At 41.1% G+C, this 20,872-nt stretch overlaps 1 protein-coding gene across 1 annotated transcript in view; it reads right to left on the bottom strand.

Moving 5' to 3' along the window:
• Nucleotides 1–20,872, bottom strand: part of myo10l3 (myosin X, like 3) — a 76,175-nt gene that overhangs the window by 35,173 nt on the left and 20,130 nt on the right. Inside the window, exons 2-3 of the mRNA XM_061235017.1 lie at nucleotides 11,011–11,109; nucleotides 1,045–1,203 (exon numbers count right to left, since the gene is read on the bottom strand). Of these exons, the coding sequence (XP_061091001.1) occupies nucleotides 1,045–1,203; nucleotides 11,011–11,109 (258 nt within the window). The remainder of the gene's footprint in view (nucleotides 1–1,044; nucleotides 1,204–11,010; nucleotides 11,110–20,872) is intronic.

Genomic DNA, 20,872 nt, shown 5'->3' with positions numbered 1-20,872 from the left:
ACAAAATTGGAAGCAGAAATTAGAACATAACATTACATAATAATGAGAACAGGCCATTCAGCCCAGCAATGTTCGCCTTTTCTTACCACTAAATTGTACCTAATGCTAAGTTTACCTAACAGCTATAGTATCTACCACCATATCAAGCCAGGTCTTGGAGTTTCTGGGTCCACTACATGACATGGTAAATTTATGAGGCTGAATAGCAGCTGCCTCAATCCAGATTTCCTTAATTTTCAGAATATGCACTGCAATGCTAGAATAAAACCACACCCAGTTTTATCACTTCAAATCTACATAAACAGACATGGTGTCAGATGTGTTACTTCCTGTTGCATCCTGGGGGAGTAGGCTGTCATTGAGAGTGGCATGTTTACATCAGGGGGTCTCTATCTCTATCTGAGTCAGAAGCTTTAATGGAGGGTCAGGCAATAGGGCAGTAGGGTCACAACCTAGTGTTAACATGATCCTCAGAAGGACAGTGATGTCACCAGTGCACAGAAGAGGTCACCACACTGTGGAGGATGTTCTATGACAGGTCAAAACAGGAAAACATGCTCTAGAAATATAGACAAAAAGTCACATTTTTAAAGGTAAATGTTAAGCCATTAAGGCAATACACCACACCAGCAGAAACAGCTGCGTAAAAGGAAGGGTCATTTTTATTGAACGTGAATTGGATGAACATACACTTCTCTGCTGATTAATTTTACGTACAATAATTCACAAGCATACAGTATTACAAGCTAACTAACTCAGAATGTCGAAGAGCTGCATCCCCCATTGATGACAAGGTTAATGTAATCTATAGATGACTGGTGAGTATCTAGGGAGCCCTTATGTAGCAGCAGTCCCTTGTAAGTTGAAGCCCATTTTGTTGCAGCTATATTCAGCAAATTACACTGATACACTGTACAGTAAAGAATGCAATGCTTGCAAACTAGCTAGTCTGCGGTACCAGCTTAATATTTTTTTTACAAAATGTGAACCATTTTAGAGGACAGGGATAGACATGTAGAATGGGAGTTATGGACAAGGTCTTACATAGATGTTGTCCTTCTGGTAACGCTGGTAGAGGTTATGCATGATGGCAGCTTCGTGGAGCTCAGCCAGCGTCGACATGTCCTCCACCCCATCGATGCTGGTCTGGTGCATGGGGTACACCTTCTCTCTGCTCACTTCTCCTGGCTGCAGGCAGATCACCTGAAACAAGTGGGGCAGTCATTTCACCATGGGTCACAGGAAGTTGTTGTCCCTCCTCCATTTTAAGCTCAAATTTTGATGACTGTCCTGACTCTCTCCATGGATATTACAATCATTATCACTGCATCACTCTCGTCCTTCACTACTGTTATAGCATACAGCAGGAAATAGTCTGAATAGGGAAAAAATTAATCAACTGACAGCGCTATCAGAAATAAATCTTTCTCCAAATCAAAAAGCAGAAGAAACCCAACTTCAAAGAATTTCAGTCAACTAGCGTGCTTACTGTATATGATGACATTATGGCTCTTCTCTTTTAGAGAGATGTAGAGCTGTGCCAGATACATTTCAGCACTGATATCCCAGCCAGCCGGCTTTATGTGATGTTTCTTCCATGCTTCATTCACAGATGAAAAGGTTTGTCTTGCTGAGCTCTGATGAACTGCACATGATTTACTGGTGCCAGACAGGGAGGGTGTAAATCTACTGGTTTCTCAAGGTTTGCTCGCAAAGCCAAGATTAATGTTGCGCTCATCAGTGTGAGTGATACAAGCTCCATGTTCCTGCAGCTAGCAAACGCTTTTAACGCACAGCAATACTGAAGCCTTCTCTTCAGTCAAGAGGATGACTGAGTGCCACACTTGATGTTGGGAGAAGATGGGAGAAGGCATTGCTAGTAGCCCATCACTGCAGGCCCAATGCTGTTAATGCAGGAAGGTTGAATCTTTGCTTCTCTTTCCCACTGTGAGAGAAGTACAGACACCATGCAGCGATTCTGTCTGGGGACTGGAGGTGTCTCAGGCGGAGCTCAGAAGAGGAGTGATCACCTCACGGTAATACCATCTGTCTTAAGTGTTTTAGTCTTATAATGAGACTTAAAATCGTATTTTTTCTCTAAAGTACAAAATATTAACTTGTTTAAGTTTTAGTTTTTGCTTGACAAGTGAAATTTTCTTACCCCATTGGTAAATCTTGAAATGAGTTAAACGGTCTCACCTTACTGGCAATATACTGCAAAAAAGTGATAGAATAGTCTAAATATGTGGCTAAAATACTTGGTAAGACAGACTTATTTTGAGTTTGCATGCTTATTATGACAACTCCATCACTGATTACTGCATTCAATTGAGATCCTGCCTTCTGTGCCATAATCATATGCTCTGATACACAGTATTGAAACTGCGTAATACGTTTACATGGAATTAGACATATATTTTGAGATTCAACAATGCCCACTCACATTGATCCAGCTGTCATCATATAAAGTCATGGGTATGAGGTGATGGAAGACATCTTATCTCCACTGGGCTCCTCGTATTCTTAACAGACCTGCACTATGGTGCGGTTTCTCTGGCCTTCTCTCCAAACAGCTTCACAGCTAGAGAGAGGTCCATAAGTATTTGGACAGTGACACTTTTAAAGGGCTGTAATTCCTACACAATGGACGTAAATACCCTCAAATTAAAGTGTGGACTGTCAGATACCTATGTTCATCCAAATTGAGTGCACTGTGTAGGAATTGCAGCCCTTTAAAATTGCGTCACCATCCAAATACTTACAAACCTCATTGTTGTTCATTTGACCATATTCACAAGTATGAATTTGGTTAATTAGGGCTGTACTGTGTGTGACACAGAGATGTAATCACACTAGGATATGATTCAAAGCAGCCAGTCCATTCGAATGTAAGCTTGGTTTTTGGGATGTTGTCCCATGGGGTATTTACTGTGGGCGGTATGAGAGTAAATGCTTTCAAGTCCATCTGCCAATGATGAAAAACAAAAAAAGACACCAACTGTGGTAGTGAGATGAGGAGTGGTGAATTGACATATGCCACCAACTGGCTCCTCTCTACAGTTGTGTTTGTGAATTTCAATACGCAGAAAAAAACACCTTCATCTTTTCCAATGTACTTTACCTGGATTACCCTTATCCAATTAATGAGTAATAATGAGAGTATTCATCCTTAGAGGCTGTAACTAATTATCATTTGTAATGGATCATTTTAATGGCTTAAATGCTATTCCCAATGAAAGAATGAGATACAATTTTGAATGAAATGTAAATAATCAATGCCCCACTAAATAGTAAAATTAAGTGCTAAATTTTTTTACACATACACAAATGTAATCCTATGAGGAAAATTATGATATACACATCCTACTTTAGGCGCACAGAGAGACATTAATGTCTCCATAGTAATTGATGTTACAACTGCAGGATATTTATATGGTCCAATGCGGCTACATAATACAGATGTGTTGCTTGTCAACACCTGAGCTACTCGCAGCCCTTGATTTACCATATATATGCTTTGCAAGTACAAGTTATGCCACAGAGCTACGCATGCTGTCTGACTGGATGTGTGAATGGGAGGGAAAATCCATGCTACCACTGTAGTGATTTCCATATCACCTCTGAAGCCCTATAGCCAGTTCTATGAACCCTCCCACGCCTGAATTAAGTCACATCTCACATTAGTTCCTGTGATTTAGACAGGAGTCACTTTGATTAGGCAGACCCTCCACCTTCTCTTTCGAATTCAAAATGCTTTACTAGCATGAAATACATTGTTACTGCAACTATAGCCAAAGCATACACACAGAAACAGGAACAGGAGTAGTGATATCTCTCTCATTCTCCCTCTATGCTTGACAAGCATATGTGATATGCTTGTCAGTCCCAGAAGAGACCAGCCTGCATTTTCAGTGAGCCCATCCTTCCCTAATTCTCCATCAGCAGAATCACTGGCAGGATGGAAGCTCACTGGCTAAATTGCCTTCTTTATCTAAAACCAGTAAAGAAATTTAGCTTCGATTAAAATACACATGAACACACTCCTACAATGTTACTTTTCTTTTTTTTGTATACAAAAATACACACAAACAAATGCATGAATGTGGAAACACAAATAAGCAGGCACATGCACACACACAAAACATTCAATGGGGGAAGTATCATAGATATTTAAAGTGTGTGGCAAGCAAAATAGGGTTTAAATGAGCATGATCAACCATGTTCTCCTATTCTTACATGCCACAGTGTGTGTGTGTGTGTGTGTGTGTGTGTGTGTGTGTGTGTGTGCGTGTGTGTGTGTGTGTGTGAGAGAGAGAGAGAGAGAGAGAGAGAGAGAGAGAGAAAGAGAGAGAGAGAGGCTTTCCCAGCTCTGTGTGAGCAGTCTTCTTGTGATCAGGAGGTGATAAATATGTATGAATTTATATGGGACAGAGCTGAAGATGGTTCATAATGAATTCTGGGAAGCTGAGGACAGTGCATACAGGAGGATTGTACACACACATATAGCACAGTGCCCAATCCATCATTTTATCATTGTTTATATTTTTTGTTTAATTTCTAGCATTTTTATTTTTTATTTTTTTGCTGTTCAAAAATGAGTATGCAGAAAGAAATAATCACATACTGTACGTGCATTTGTGGATTCGAATACACTCTCCAACGCTCAAACTCAGACAAACAAACATGTATATACAACACACTCACACACACACAACCAGATACAGGCATTCACAATGTAGTAGTTTACGAGTAGAATCTCTTGAAAGACTATGTCTTGCCATTTGACTTGACTTCACTGCCAGATTAAGCAATAACCTCATAACCTAATGAGAACCTAATGAGAAGGCTAAGCAATAACCTTCTCAAATGCAGGTGAAACCAGTGAGCTTGCCGGACATTTAAAAAAACTACCTTTCACTGTATCAATTATTTTACCATTTGCTCAGAGTAAAACCAAAACAGGTTTCCTGTTCATGCTATTAACAAGAAGGCTACAGCTGAATGACTGCACATCATTACTTTAGTATAAATAAGCAAGTTTGGAGAAACATCTCCAGATGTATACTTGTGCTCAGAATAAGTGAGAGTAAGCGGTGCTAAGAATTGATTGGAGAGATTTTATGTATGCTTATTTGCTGTTGACAAGAGAGCTTTTCTGTGTGGGTTACTGTGCTGTTGGTAAGAGTGACAGTATTTCTGTGTTACTGCATTGTTAATAAGACAGCTTTTTGTCTATTACCGTGATGCAGATTAGACAGCATTTTTGTGTTACTGTGCTGTTAATAAGACAGTGTTCCCATCTGTGTGTGTGACTGTGCTGTTTATGAAAGAGACAGCATTTCTGTGTTACTGTGCTGCAGTATTGGAGCATTACTAACTGCAGCCTTGGGGAATTCCATACTTGCAGTGTGCTAGTAAAAAAGGTCAGTAGATGGTCAACTAGACAAGAAGCTAGTACAGACATTTATGAAGCCCAATAGGATCGGCATGGTTGCTTATGTTTCATAGCTGTCACTAGTTGTTATATATCACAGAACAATAAACCTATAATTGTAGAAGAAATATGTAAATTGTCATATACTAGATGCACACTTTGACCAGACACACACACAGCAATGCACACAAACACACATACAAGCATGCATGCATGCCCACACATGCACACACACACACACACACACACACACACACTCAGGGCAGCTCTTCTCTGCTCTATACTGTAGCAGTCCAAACTGTTCTGAGAGAAACCCACAGTATACTATAGAGGTTGCATATAGCGTGTTGGAAGTTACTTTATTTCACTAATGATTTGATATAAGATAAAACACATTTGTGCTGGGCAGTACGATGTAGTCAATACAAAAGGTAAAAGAGACATTTACTGTGTCCCTCTGAGGCATCTCGGTGGACAGTGATGCGTGGCAAGGAAAATGTGAAATACATAGACCAATCCCCCCTGGGTAGAAACCACATACACATGCCCACACACACAGACACACATGCCCACACACACACACACACACACACACATAGGCATATGTGCATATAATAAACAACATGGATAATGATCTATATTTTATGTTCAAACATAACTATATACTTTTATTTCAATACATTTACACTCGTTTCAATGTTTCTTATTTAGTAATTTATTTTTTTCTGAAGACCACAACTGCCAAAATTATTGGCATCCCTAACAATTATTGCAAAAAAAGTGAAATTGTCAATACAATTTTACTTAATTTTGTTAATTTCAGTCTAAAGTAACTATATTGTGTCATTTCATCACTTCCTGTTTCACTAGAGGATAAAAATAAACTTGTGAGTAATCATGGTATGTAGGACAAGAGAGTGAAATGAGCGACTAATATTAGTTAATTTAGAAAGAATTATGCAAATACAGCCACATCAATTTTCCATTCCAAATAAGGAGATGTTACAGGAGATGTCCGGTCTGAGATGATGTCGATGGTCCACAATCCATCTTCATAAAACTTACAAATCACACCAGGTGCCTATGTTGTTTTTGGAAAGTACACACAGTACTTTTTATAGGTAAGCCACAAATATTTACTGCTTAGTGTAAACTTCTTACAGGGACACTTGCAGTACAGGCCTTGTAAGAGTGTCCACTCCAGAAGCTAATTTCTCTATTACAGACAGGAGAGGTCATTTGATGTGGTACCGTTTTATCTGTTCACACCTCACCCCTGCGAGTGCCCTGCACCACACTGTAAATACACATATTATACAGATGCTTTTTCTCCACCACCTACCCAGCTCACAAGATACACTACAGCGACTGCAACCAGAGAGAGACTGTCACACAAGCAGCCCGGTGACGCAAAAAGGCCACGAGACCGTTAGCTTCGCAACAATTTAGGGTGAGATTCTGATCAGCTGCTGTGCGGATTGGCTCTCCCACGGTTTCCACGGTAACCGGCCCAGGCTCTCTCTCTCTCTCCCTATGCAGTGCTGGGGACGTGCAAAGTCCCAGCCCCTCTGTCTCCCACACCCTTCTTACACGCGCAGTCTCTCCATTTCACCTCTGTGACCAGTTAGCATGAAAATAAAAAATAAAATGTTAGTTTAATCTTTATTATCTTTATTTTTAAAAGGAAATCAGAAGAAAGCTTGTGTTTGTGTATAGTGTTCACAGGAAGAAACATAACAGGGTTACGGTTTTGAGCCTTTCTTTACTACTGCAATTCAAAAGGACTTTGCATTCATATTGTTTACTGTGATATATGTGGCAAAGGGGTGTTGTCTTCATGATTCACTGTAGAGGTCTTGGCGAGATATGCAGATATACAGTCTCCTTTACCTGAGCGATCTGAAAGTGCTCTCCAAGCCCTCTGTATACAAGAACAGCATTACAATGAGATGATGCAAAGGCTCCACTCAGTCATTCTCACTGAGACTGCACCTAAGGTCACAGTCAGCAGGGCATTCCAAGGCTTAAAATAAACATGTCCATCAGAATATGATTGATCAGGCCCTGCTTGATTGTGAAAATAGACAGGATTTTACAAGAATAATCTTATAGAGAGACAGTACTGCTCTACACTGGACATAATATTCACCAAAAAACCTACTGTTTTCAGTGTGTCAAAAAGATCTATTATATAATATTATTATACTGCATGCAACTGCATTGCAATTATGATGAAATGGTGTTGTATGCCGATGGCAGTCTTATATAGCTACACCATAGCTGCACCATGGTATACATATAGATATATACCTCTGAGCTTGATCCAGTTCTATAGAAAACATAATATTGCATATTAAAAAGTATGGTTTAAAAATACAAATTAATGCCACGTTGACATCAAACCCCATCTGAGTACATTTCATGTAAAATATTATGTATAGATAATTATGAAATTTAAGCCATTTCAGCTAAAGAGAATTTTATTTGTTACCTCTATTTGTCTACTTAATTCTATTTGTTGTAAATGACATTTAACATAAAAATGAATAGATTGATAAAAGCTTTGCTGCCATTATTACAAAATAATTGTCCAACCATCACCTTACTGGCAACTGGGTCACTGCAGCCCATGAATGCAAGCTGAATAATTCACAGTCACACTCCGCTCTTCGGAGAAAAACCCATCACGTTACGGCATCAAAAATTCAGGAATGCAGAAAGGCAAGCATCTAAACACAAACTATCTAGCAGGCTTTATTTTCATTCTCTCAGGAGGAGAACCTCCCAGAAATAGACTCCAGATGGAGAAGCCTGGAGTCCCAGTAAGTGTAGCATGCCGTGATACAGTGGCTAGATGTTGGGAAGATCACTCATCATCTCCCTGTGGTTCTGGGTAAGGAGTATTGTATATTGTTTCAGGAGTTGTAGTTGCATCATGATGCATGTTGGAAGATGATGCATAATTGGTAGCAGCGTCACCCATGGTTAGGGCATCTGTCAACAGGGATCCTCATGGTTATTCCAGCAACCCCCACTGGTTGATCGGACACCTGAAAGTTATCCTGTTAAGCTGCAGACAAAGCGCCTGTTCTCTGTGCACAAGCTGTGGTTTAAGTGTTTGACATCACATCCTTCAGAGGAGGGCACATGTCTGTCTGTCCTCTCCCAAATTGATAGCATGGGGACCTGTCATGGAAAAACATGGAAAAGCTGTTGGGTCTTAACTATTAAGACACTGTTCTAGCACATGAATGGGCCCCACCATCTGAATCCAGACCATACCAACAGTGGTGGTGGCCGGTGGCCCTGCAAGGCAAGCAACATGCAAGACGGATCTTCCGTCTACTTGCATAAGCCCAACTTGTGAACTTGGTGACGGACATACATACATTGCTGGAGAGCACGTTTGTCTTCACTTTCCCAAAAGAGTAGTGGAGGGTATAGCAACTGATAAACATAATTACACATTCCAATTCTGTTCATCAGTGGGCAAGAGAACATTTACATCTTCTGATAATTCACTTATTTTGCACACCACTGTCCTGTACTAATGCTTTCATAAAGACACGGTCCACAATACACCACTGTTCAACTAAGGCTGCTGCATAATGTTCTTTCCGGAAGCTTCTTAAGTAGCAGGAGCTGCCAGGACTTCACACTGCATTCCATCATACCCTTGAATAGACTACCTGCAAACAATCAGGTTCTGGCACCCTGTCGCCTTTAAAATTAATTCTGTGGAACAGATTGCAGTGGTGAGAGTGTGGCATATTTCAGTAGTACTGTAATTGTTAAAGAGATCATGTTTTTGAGGAAAAAAACAGATCACAGCACTGAACCAGGCACAGTGGTGACAATGTTAAGCAGACTGCAGGGGTGAGAGTGGGACACTTCTTTCCCACAGAGTCCCCTTTCCTGGGTAATGCAGACGGAGGGTACCTGGTGTGCATTAGAAAATGTACACATAACCGCACTCACTCCCCCAAAAATCATCACTTCCACACCCTTCAGGTGTACCAAATTCAAACAAAACCATAACATTTTCACTCCACCTGTTTTAAAGTCTCCAGCGGGTATTAGACTTAGCTCCAAGTAAAAGTAATGTACCACACCGCTACAACATCATAGAATGTTCCTGGTCACAGGCTTGTGTATTTCAGCTCAAGGCTGAAATTAAGTGGGTGGGTGGGAAAGTATTTGTGTACAGTGAGCTGATACTGATTGGGACATTTTTTTTTAGATTTGGCTCTGTACTCTGTACTCAATTTTAGATTTGGAATCAAACAATTCCCATGTGGTTAAAGTGCACGTTCTCAGCTTGTATTTAAGGGTAATTATACACTTTGAGTTCACTATGTGGAAATTATGTTTTTTATACATACCCCCCCCCCATTTCAGGACACCATGTTTGGGACATATCAATGATATGTAAATGAAGTGATGTAATCATGTTGGCAGCTTGAAATCTGTGATCCACAAACATCACCAGGTGCTGAGTATCTTCTCTGGTGATTCTCTGAAGATGGGCCTGTACTGCAGCCATCTTCAGCTCCTTTTTGTTTCTAGGGCTGGCTGCCCTAGGATTCAAGTCTGGCGAATGAATTGGCCAGTCAAGAATTTTCCAGTTTTGGCTTTGAAAAACTCCTTTGTTGCTTTAACTGTATGTTTTGATCATTTCCTTGCTAGCATGAAGCACCATTCAAGTTTGGAGGCATTCGCTTGGACTTGAGCAGAAAAGATGCTTCTGTACACCTCAGAATTAATTCTGCTGCTGCTATCAGCAATTACATAATCAATGAAGACAAATGAGCCAACACCTGTGGCAGCCATACATGCACAAACCATAACTCCCTCACCACCATGTTTCACAGGTGAGTGGGGTGCTTTGGATCTTGGCCAGTTCATTTTGGCCTCCACACTCTGATACATGTGAATCTTGTCTACAAGACCTTTTCCAAAACTCAGCAGACTCCTTTAGGTACTTTTTTAGCAAACGGTAACCTGGTCATCCTGTTTTATGGCATCTGTCGGACTAATGTTCAGGTGTTTTCGTTCAGTATGGTGAAAACGCTTCAGTCATTAACTGTAGAGATCTTCATTAGCCTACTTGGCCCTTTGCAATAACTGAGCTCACCAGTGCTTTCTTTCTTCTTAATGATGTTCCAAACAGTTAATTTTGATAAGCCTATAAGGTTTGGTGTATGCCTGGGTTTGGTTTTTTCCAACTCTGGCCCTGAAATAGGGGCAGTTCTACAATGCATTGACAGGGTGGGAATTTCAGTCTTACAACAGGTCAAACTGTTTTTAGGCTTTAGAAAAACAGCCTCAATGAAGTGTATTTCTTATGTTTTGCTAAATATGCACCAAAGCAGTGATAACATGTGTAAGGTCACACCAAACCAATATCCTATCCTTCAATACAAACTATAATCAATAAATTGGGTAGGCCTATGTATGTAGAATTTATACTTTGGTTCTTAGTTACTGTAGTTAATGTACACTGGTGTTTTAACATTAATTGCTTGTTTTGCTTATAAAAAGCCTCTGAAATGTTTGTGTCCATCTATTCTTCTTACCTGTCCATAGTCGGTGGTGATAAGCACGGAGCCATCAGCACAGGTACTGGCTGTGGAGGGGTGGAGCTGATCCTTATCTCTTGCCCAAACACGGGCCCCCTGTAACAAATCAAACAACAGTACAGAGTGAGACTGCTGTAACTGTAAGGTACAAAACTACAGTCTGAGACTGCTGTAACTGTAAGGTACAAAACTACAGTCTGATACTGCTTTAACTGTAAAGGCCCAGACACACCAAACCGACAGTCGGCCGTCGGACGTCGGTGGCGCCCTGTCGGCTGAGTCTTTCCGGTGTGTCCCGCACGCCGACACTCCGTCGGCATTTTTTGGAGGGCTCCGACGCCGATTCAACATGTTGAATCGGCGTCGGAGCCCCCGGAGCCGTCGATGAGAGAGAGCTCTCTGATTGGCTGTCCAGCTAGCGAATCAGTGCACGAGAAGAGAAACGGAAGCGACGAAAGCAAGCCATTCCAAAGTTACTATCACTACCAGACATAATTTTCGATTAGTATTACTAAATAGCGAGAGAACAAGGAAATTGCTGCAAACTGTTTGTTGTGAGCGAGACAATGGCTGCTTCTAGGTCCAACGCAATGCAAACGCCATTTTTTGAAAGACAAATACAGACTACCGTCACCTGCTGGTGTGGAGAGTTATTACCTCTCACGCAGGCGCAGAACGTACGTGCAACTTGGCCGTCGGCGGACCGTCGTTGCGGTGTGTTCGGCACAGCCAACATTAACGACGCGTATCGACGCGAGGCGATCTTTGTCGGCGCTCTGCGGCCAACCATCGGTTTGGTGTGTCCGGGCCTTTAGGTACAAAACTACAGTCCGAGACTGCTGTAACTGTAAGGTACAAAACTACAGTCTGAGACTGCTTTAACTGTAAGGTGCAAAACTACAGTCTGAGACTGCTTTAACTGTAAGGTATAAAACTACAGTCTGAGACTGCTTTAACTGTAAGGTACAAAACTACAGTCTGAGACTGCTGTAACTGTAAGGTACAAAACTACAGTCTCAAACTGCTGTAGCTTCTCATAAAAAAATGAGAGTGAAACAGCTATAACATTACAATACAACACAGAAAACTGCTCAGTGGAACCACTGATTGCTGTTGCCTTGTGCGCTACAGTAATGTTCTTGCACTTTGTGTTGGGTGACCATATATTGGATTTCAGAAAAAGAGGATATGAGTGGGCAGGCATTATGAACATAATACAAGGCTTTGATTTGTTTCGAAGAGTGCCGGCAGTCATCACAGAAACAAAAGTGATTATCCATGCAATAATAAACATTTATCAAAAATGTTTGGTCAGCAACACCCTTTTAAAATATTTATTAAACTATAAGGATGCTAGCAGGTTTTTGGAGATAGATACCTTCATCCAGGTATAAAGACAGTGATCACAACAGTAATATGTATGTTATCAGGCTGTGAAGGCCATCATTAACACTGAATGATATAAGGCAGGGACCCTTGAAAAGTCACAGTGTAATATTGTAAATAAAATGTGCAGTCCAATATAGTAGTTTTCAGTCACAATTGAGATTTTAATGGATGATATTCCAAAACATTGTATTACTCTTTATACTATCTATAAATAAGAAAATGTTTTCAACTGTTATGGACTGCTGAAATTAACCAAAATTGGGGAAAAAAGGATGTCTTTTCAGCTATGTTGAGCCACTATAACACTACCCAGTGGTGTGTTGCTGTTCCATGTAAAATGGCCGAAAGCTACTGTACATTATTCTCCTTGTCTTTAAATGTAACGAAACTGAGACTGCTATAACTTCATGGTACAGAACTACAGACTGAGACTACTGTAACTTTACAACAGTACAGACACACTGCTATAACTACAGAACAGTATCAACTGAGACTGCTATAACCTGATCTCTCTCTCTCTCTCACACACACACACACACACACATATGACACACAGCCATTACTCCACCACAGGGGGCTCTGCCCTGCCCTACCCACTTATTACCGACATTAATCCTACTGGACTGAAACTGAACTGGCCATAAATACTGTGTGTGTTTCAACCTATTATTCAGCCTTTAAACTGAATGAGGGCCCCCTGTAGTCTGTCTGCTAATATGTACTCCTTGTCTATACGTCTCCTTTCACACCCAGCAGTTTCACAGTCCTTCTCTCTATTTCTCTTAGAGATGGCTTCTAAATGATCCCTCTCTACTGTATTAGTTTCTAACTAAGATTGTTTCAGATTATAAATTGTTCTATGCACATGAATAGCTGGCTGTTTGTTTGTTTATGAAAGAACACAATTACACTTCACTTGTACTTTCCAGGTGCCTCTAAGATGCTTCAACTTGAGCCAATCAAAAATTTGGGATAAAGATCTATCCATTAGTAATCATGAAAATCTGGGATCCGATTTAGAGCAATCTTTAATGGGTATCTAAAAATCCTGACCATCAGCTCCGCACTGCAACTTTCTTCACAGAACATACACAACACTCAGAAAATGTCATATCATAAAACTCGCTCATTCTCCAATCTGTGAATTGTGTCCTCAGCAGTCCGTGGGCACCTTCATGCATATGTTTTGGGATTGCCCTGCTGCAAATCAGTTTTTTATTATTAGCCTTGATTTATGCAGGGTAGGTTGACTGAACATGCATGCCCTTTTGCAGCTATGATGTGTTAATGCCCCCCCCCCCCCCCCCCCCCCCAAGTAGCCTAATCTCATTTCTATTGTAGGAGAAAACCGTGAACCTGAGAAAACTGAGAACCGAGTACGGCCTTTTCTGAATAAAAAATCACTTGATTACTAAAATAAAATTGAAAAGAAATGAAAGGAAAGCAGTCCAAGTTGTCAAATAAATAAAGTAAAAAAATAAATTAGTTATCCATGTGAAGGGAGGATTCAAGACAGGATTGGCAATCATTTTGTCACCAATTTGGGAAATAAAATGACAATATTTAAAAAAATTTGTAAGACATGTGGCACAGTCAGCCACATTTTGAGGCATTCACAGTACAATGCGGGCAGGGGTCTGGTCACAGCACCATGTGGGCAGTCATTTGGGAATGTTATCTTTGAGTTAAGTACAGTAAAGTTCTCTTTGAGTAGAAATGAGTATGTTTTCCGAGCAAAAAAAGGTGTAAATGAGTTATATATTGCTGGCCATACCCATTCATACCTTCATTTCTGAGAGTGTACACTCTGAGCTGTGGTCACTTCTCTTTTGCCTTCTCTGCTTTCTTATTTCCTGAATAAAGTACGGTGTAATATATAAAAGAAGAGCAGACTCTTTGCTCTCCTTTATTAAGAAATTCTTTGAGCAATTGAATTAGGATAAAATAATATATTTGAGCGTACAATATAGCTCATTGCCTTTATTTCATGCAGTCCATTTTGTTCGTCTTCATGAAGGTTTTTTGAGGACATTATATATTGTTTAATTTATATATTTACCAAAACAGGGGTTTCCACACAGCTTTTAGCAAGTATCATATGACTTATTATGTGAAATTGCCACATGTTGTGTCTGCTATAGTTTAATTTTCATGATACCAAAACAATTGATTTACTGCCATACTGTTATACATTTATTTATTTACTTGGCACGTGTAACTGGCTCCTCTTTGTTGAGAAATGCTTCCTTAACACTGGAAAGACAAATGTAAAACCTCTGTAACAGCACAATGACCATTAGGGATAATACCAGACACTGACCTCTCACAAATAATTAAATCTCTTCTCGACTAGCAAGAGCTCTGGAGTGCCATGCCTTCCTCAGCACAATCTCTGAGATGGCAAAATGACAAAACAGACACGTGTTTTTACATAATAATTGGGAGAAATTAGTCACAATTTTGGCATAACTGCTGAAGGAAGAGACTGGAGAGTCAGGACTGAGCACATCTTAGAACAGACACAAATAGCTTCACAGAAATTTAAGCAAATTTCATGACACCATTTCCCCAGAGAGAGCAGTGAAACAGCACAATAGCAGATTACCTGCTGGCAGGTAAACCTATGAGGTAATGATACACAGCTCTTGAAAAATTATCCCCAGGGAAATGCTATGGATCCATTGGAATAGATCTACGTACTGCATATCTCCCGGGTACAGACCCATGGTGCAAACAATCAAGTCGTTTGTCTTTGCATTTGTTTGTTTACTGTTCATTAGCAGGGCCTTGTTTGTTTGTCAAAGCAAGATTGATCGGACAGCCCTGTCCACTTCTATCGCTGAGCTACATTCTCAACTCTACGTCGCTTTCTACAAGTGTTCTGCAGTAAGAATTTCCTCAGGTGTTAACATGTTTTCCTATAGTAAGACAGGATCTTTCAATCTCTCTGAACAGATGTGCTTAACAATGGCAGATGTGCTCAAGGTTGAGTGGGTGAATGGCTTCTTCCACTTGAATGCCATCAGATGAGAGCTCCCAGGATGCGTGCGGAGTCTGCAACAGCATGAGGAAGGACTGCAGCGGGCGCTTCAGGCTTCCCAAAACCCTCTGCTGCATCAGAGACATAACCCCTTCTCTCAGCTCAGCACTGCAATGCTCAGAGCATTAAAAGGATAGTTTACAATCTGGATTTTTACATTTATTTTTGTATTATTTCAGTGTAGGATTTCAATTGGCATAGACAGTTTCTGTTTGTGATGAAGGGCATTTTAGATCAGGGATCAGCAGCTCATGATCCTTGGTCTTTGAGGGCCTTTACCTGGGAGTCAGGTGTAAAGGGCCAATCAGTAAAACTAATTACAGAGGAGAAAAGAAAACCAGGGCTGGATTTGGATTTGAGGGACAGAGTTGATGACCAGAAACTTGGTTGGTATACAAAGAATGTCAGGATCTGTGAGTAAGTAAGTCCAAAGCAGTGTGTACAGTGATTTATGCCTCCAAAACCTGTACTGTATGTGTGTATATTACCAGATTAATACTTTGTTGATGTCATTTGTTATTGGAAGTACACATGAAACCTGAGACCACTGCGTTCAAGGAACGAAGAACCAGCATAATACTACACAGATATGTATGTTTATGATTGCGACTAAACACTATACAAATAATGTGCTCATATCTACAGCCTCTGGAAAATAACATCACTGTCCAAGCTGCTTTAGAATTATACCTACTTTAATTGTATTTCTGAATATATACACTACCATAGTCCCCCATTTATCAATGCCTCACTATGAAAGCATTAACACACCTCTCTCTGCTCATCACTGTCATTATAAGGGTGCTAACACACCCCCTTGTGGTCTCTGGGGCTTGGACGCTTCACTCGTTACCATTTTAGTTCACTGCCTCAGAACTCAACAGTATCTGGAGCGTAATGGGAGCATGGCATTTGCTCCAGGCAGAAAGGACTGCGCAGACTCTCTTAGAGGAGCCACATATCCATGGCTCCTGCCTGGATTCTTTGACTGGGGCAGCAACAACAACAGCTGAGAAGCTCAGGTCCCTGATAAAATCTCTGTGTACTGTTTGTACTCTCTGGGTAGCCTACATCTCAGGAGAGGAGATGCTCTGTGTGGTGGACCCCTTCCCTTCGCTGGATATCTAAACTATGCTAAGCATTGGCACTTCAGAAAGATGTAAGAGCTGCTAAACTGTGGTGTAATATATACTACAGATTCATAACATGCAATGTAGGAGACTATTCTCACTACTTTTCCTGAATGTTCTAGCAGCCTAAGCTAAACCCTTTTTTTGAACATAAAAATGTTTGAAGACAAGAATGGGCTGTCTAGCCCTTCTAGGTTTATCATGGTTTGAGAACAGATAAAAATGCTGATGGTTTAGTCAACATTTGGGATGTGCTTGAGAGGACTGGTAAAAAGATGCAAACTGATCAATGTCTGCTATGTGAGGCACATATTGTGTATTACAAAGGTAGGAATTATGAACTTGAACATGGTAAAAGTCAGGAAGATGACTGGACTTTCAGAGTGCATGTCAAAGTAAGCATTGCAGAGCATAGTTATTATCGCCTGAAATAGCGTTGACTGCAATAGGCTCATTAGCTTCACTGGGGGGGCTGCGAGGAGGGAATAAATTGAGGAGGCTTTTTTAATAGCAGATGGCCTGCCAGCCTCCATCTAGCACCACCCACAGCCCTGTGACCTCCCAGTGGACAGTGGCCACCTCAGGCCAGGACTAACACAATAGAAACTCCCACAAAGGAAAAAAGCCAGCTTGCAGCCTGTGGAGAAAGTTAAGTCCAGGCCTTTCATCTATGTCTGCCCCCGCAAAAATGCTCACCACCGACCCCCTCCCCCTTTTCCAGCAGCGCCGAAGAATCTGATCTCGGGTACTATCCTGTGAGATTACAAGGCCTACTGTATTTCTGCCTAGTTCCTCACCCAGTACTGCAGAGCAAGGGGATCCTGCCACAGCACCTCTCAGCAAAGTCTGTGCTACAACAATAACTGGCCGTTTGCCATACGGTTACACAGCACCAGTGACTGGCTATATCCAAGGACATGCTGCTTCAGGGAAGCTGCCCTCATAACGGATTGGGAACAAGCTCCAGAGTTAAAATGCTGAATAAGAATTTGACTCCTTTGACACTATATAGACTATATTATATTCTCCTTTGAGAAATCACCTGAGTGTAATTTATACTCTACCAAACCACACCTGCACCTCATTAGTCTCTCTACCAAACCCCCACCTCGTTTCCATTACCCATTCTATCGCACCACACCTGCCTCGCATTGCCCTTTCCATCAAACCAATATTTACAGTTTTACGTCCTCTTGCCGCATCCGGCCAACGGTTCCAGGAGCAGGGGACTGTGTCTCCGTGAATCAGCGTCCGGCGGAGGTATTATTCATGAGTTTTCTCTTTTGCTGTCTGAGTCCCCCTTCCCCCACTGCCCAGTGCAACATGCAGCGATACACAGACGCTGCAGTGCTTCTGCACCACACAACCGCACATACAGCATGGCACATTTTTACAGAGCCCACACCTACCGCATAAAAGCATGTTATCATGAGCCTGTCATCAACAGCATTCTTTCAATGTACGAGGGATGGAGGGACTAAAGACTGTGAATACTGTAAAACTCATGAAGCCAATCTGCCTGAAGATTTACATCATCCATCCCTCACTTGTTCACTGTCACAGTTCTCCATTCCTGTTCAGCCCCATCACAGCTCTATCATGCCTGATTGAACAGGCTTGGTCATGCAAGACCAGGCCATGCAGTCAGACTCATATCCTAGGCTGGCAATGAGGGTAATGAGAGGGAGGCAGTTTCATATCCTACACTGCAACACTGGGCCATGCAGCCAGACTCATATCCTACACTGCAACACTTGCCCATACAGTCAGACGTATATCCTACCCCTAACATTGGGCCATGTTTAATCAGTCTCATATCCTACCCACCAACACTACCTACAAAACCCAAAAAACCTACAGCAACCTAGCAGCAAAACCTTAGCCCTGAACACCGCGCAGCAAACAAGCACAGATCAAACTGCTTCCACACCCAGGGATTCTATCACAATACAAATCCCCGCTGCCGATGAGCAGATCATGGAAGAATCCGGGGAACGGTCCGGATTAAAGCTGAGGCGGACCACAGTTCTGAGATGAAAACCTGCCGGGAAGAGAGAGGGCACATGGAAGCAGACAGCACAAATCAATCCTGCTATGGAGCCACACCTCGCCCACTATCCCAGGAGCTCTGCAGACAGCTCCACGGGGAGAGAGGGGAACAGTGAGTGTGCAGGTCAAGGTCACAGGGTCAATTCAATAAGTGCAGCTCATCACACTCCCTACAAAGAGGCATGTATATCAGCCTGCCATGACGCATCCTGAAGCAGGTCTGTGATTCCCTAATGCAAAAGGTTTGTAAAAATCATATACAGTGGATTGTTTTGAAAATGTATTAAAAATCATAAGCTGAAATCTCTCATTTACATAAGTATTCAGACCCTTTGCTGTGGCACTCCAAATTGTGCATCCTGTTTGCTTAATTATCATTGAGATGTACTCAAGGATAATTCCACCTGTAGCAAATTTAATTGACTGGAAGACACACACCTGTGTATATAAGTTCTCACAATTCACTCTGCATGTCAGGACAAAAACTAAGCCATGAAGGAAATCTCTGTAGACCTCTGCAATACAATTGTGGCAAAGCAAAGATCAGGGCAAGGGTATGAAACCATTTCGTGCTCCCAGGAGCACAGTGGCCTCAACAATTTAGAAACCACCAAACACTTCCTAGAGTTGGCTGTCCGGCCAAAGTAGTAACCCGGCAAGAAGGGCCTTGGTCAGGGAGGTAAACAAGAACCCAACAGTCACTCTAACAGAGCCTCGGAAGTCCTCTGCAGAGATGGGAGAACCTGCCGGAAGGACAACCATTATGGGAATAATCTAATTTAAAATGTAATCCCTCAGTATATACTCCTCATGTACTGTAAGCATTAAAAAAATAGGTACAGCATTCTACAATCTACTATTAAATGGAATACGCATTGTAATGTCTGTCAATATAAAGAGTGCCGGTAGAAGATAGCAGGTCGAATTTGAGAATGAATCACGCTGTATGTTGTTTTTCTCTGATGCTGTGACCTTTCCCGAATCTGCCAAAGGCAGTCTTTTAAATGCTAGATCATGAAGTCAGGGATACAGAGATGTCACATCGAGTGATGGGGGTATTTAATTGCACAAAGTGTAATGCAAGACACAAGAGCTAAAAGGCTCTTTTCTGATTGGCATAATTTGATGATGTCCAGATTGTGTACTTGCAGAACTGCACCTCAGACACAAGCATCTTCAAAAGGCAGCGGTGCAACACAGAAACAACGCAATTTAGCCAGGCAGGACTAATCGTCCAAGAGCTCCATATTTCATCACACCAGTAAGACATGAAGCCATATCCTTTTTCAGCCCTAATGAAGAATTTTATAATAATTTTTTATTTAGCTTACACTTGATTAGACTAATTCCTCTTCACTTCACATTCCACCAGAGATCATCTGAGTCTCCATCCAGTGAGCTACATTCAATACAGAAACCTTCCTTTCTGTTTAGTTTTGAATAAAATATAACTTAATGTTACATATACATAATTATACCATCTGCCTTATATACTTCATGATGAAGATGATAAACTGTACAGTGGAAGTGCATATGTTGAAGATAAATTATATCACATTTTCAAGTTTTCTCTTTTCTTGGATGCATTAATATCGTGCTATTTAATTATGGGCAGCTGGTAAAAACAGATGTTACAGGTTTTTTGTCAGAAGTGAAAAGCCAAACAACAATAAATCTTTAGGCACATGGAACAGTTTCTTTATTAAAAATGAAAAGAAAAAAACTACATTCATGGGGTGATGCGTGGGAATCAAATCTGAGCAATGTTTTCAAATGTTCCTATGTTCTTTCAGAAGAACTGCTGAACAGAGAGCACACAGCCTTTAAAAGAAAACAATGCTGCTATATTGACATTTATTTAACATAATAAATACAAAGTTCTTTCTAAAATCTAAAACCTTTACAGCTATAGGTTTTTCTCCACCCATCACAGCATTCCTATAAATAAATTATATCCTTTATTTCATGCTTCTGCTTCTACATATGCACTAATCGCAGCAGCTTTAAACTACAGAGACATTCCAGTACATTTAAGAGATTTTCTTTGGATTAACCCTTTCAAAAGTTGCCAGATGAAAAGCAGAGCCTCTAAGGACTGTTTTCCCTGCCTGCTCCACCCCCACACATTTCTGACTGATCAAGCAATATTTTTTCTGTCTTTTCCTGCAAATTTACTTTAATACTTTCCAACTGATTCCCTTCTATCCAGCAAAGAACTGACACTGTGCATGTTATTCAAGTGACGACTGAA

Source organism: Conger conger, chromosome 3 (assembly GCF_963514075.1).
Source record: "Conger conger chromosome 3, fConCon1.1, whole genome shotgun sequence".
In the NCBI taxonomy this organism is placed as follows: domain Eukaryota; kingdom Metazoa; phylum Chordata; class Actinopteri; order Anguilliformes; family Congridae; genus Conger; species Conger conger.
This window is presented reverse-complemented; position numbering and strand designations above follow the sequence as displayed.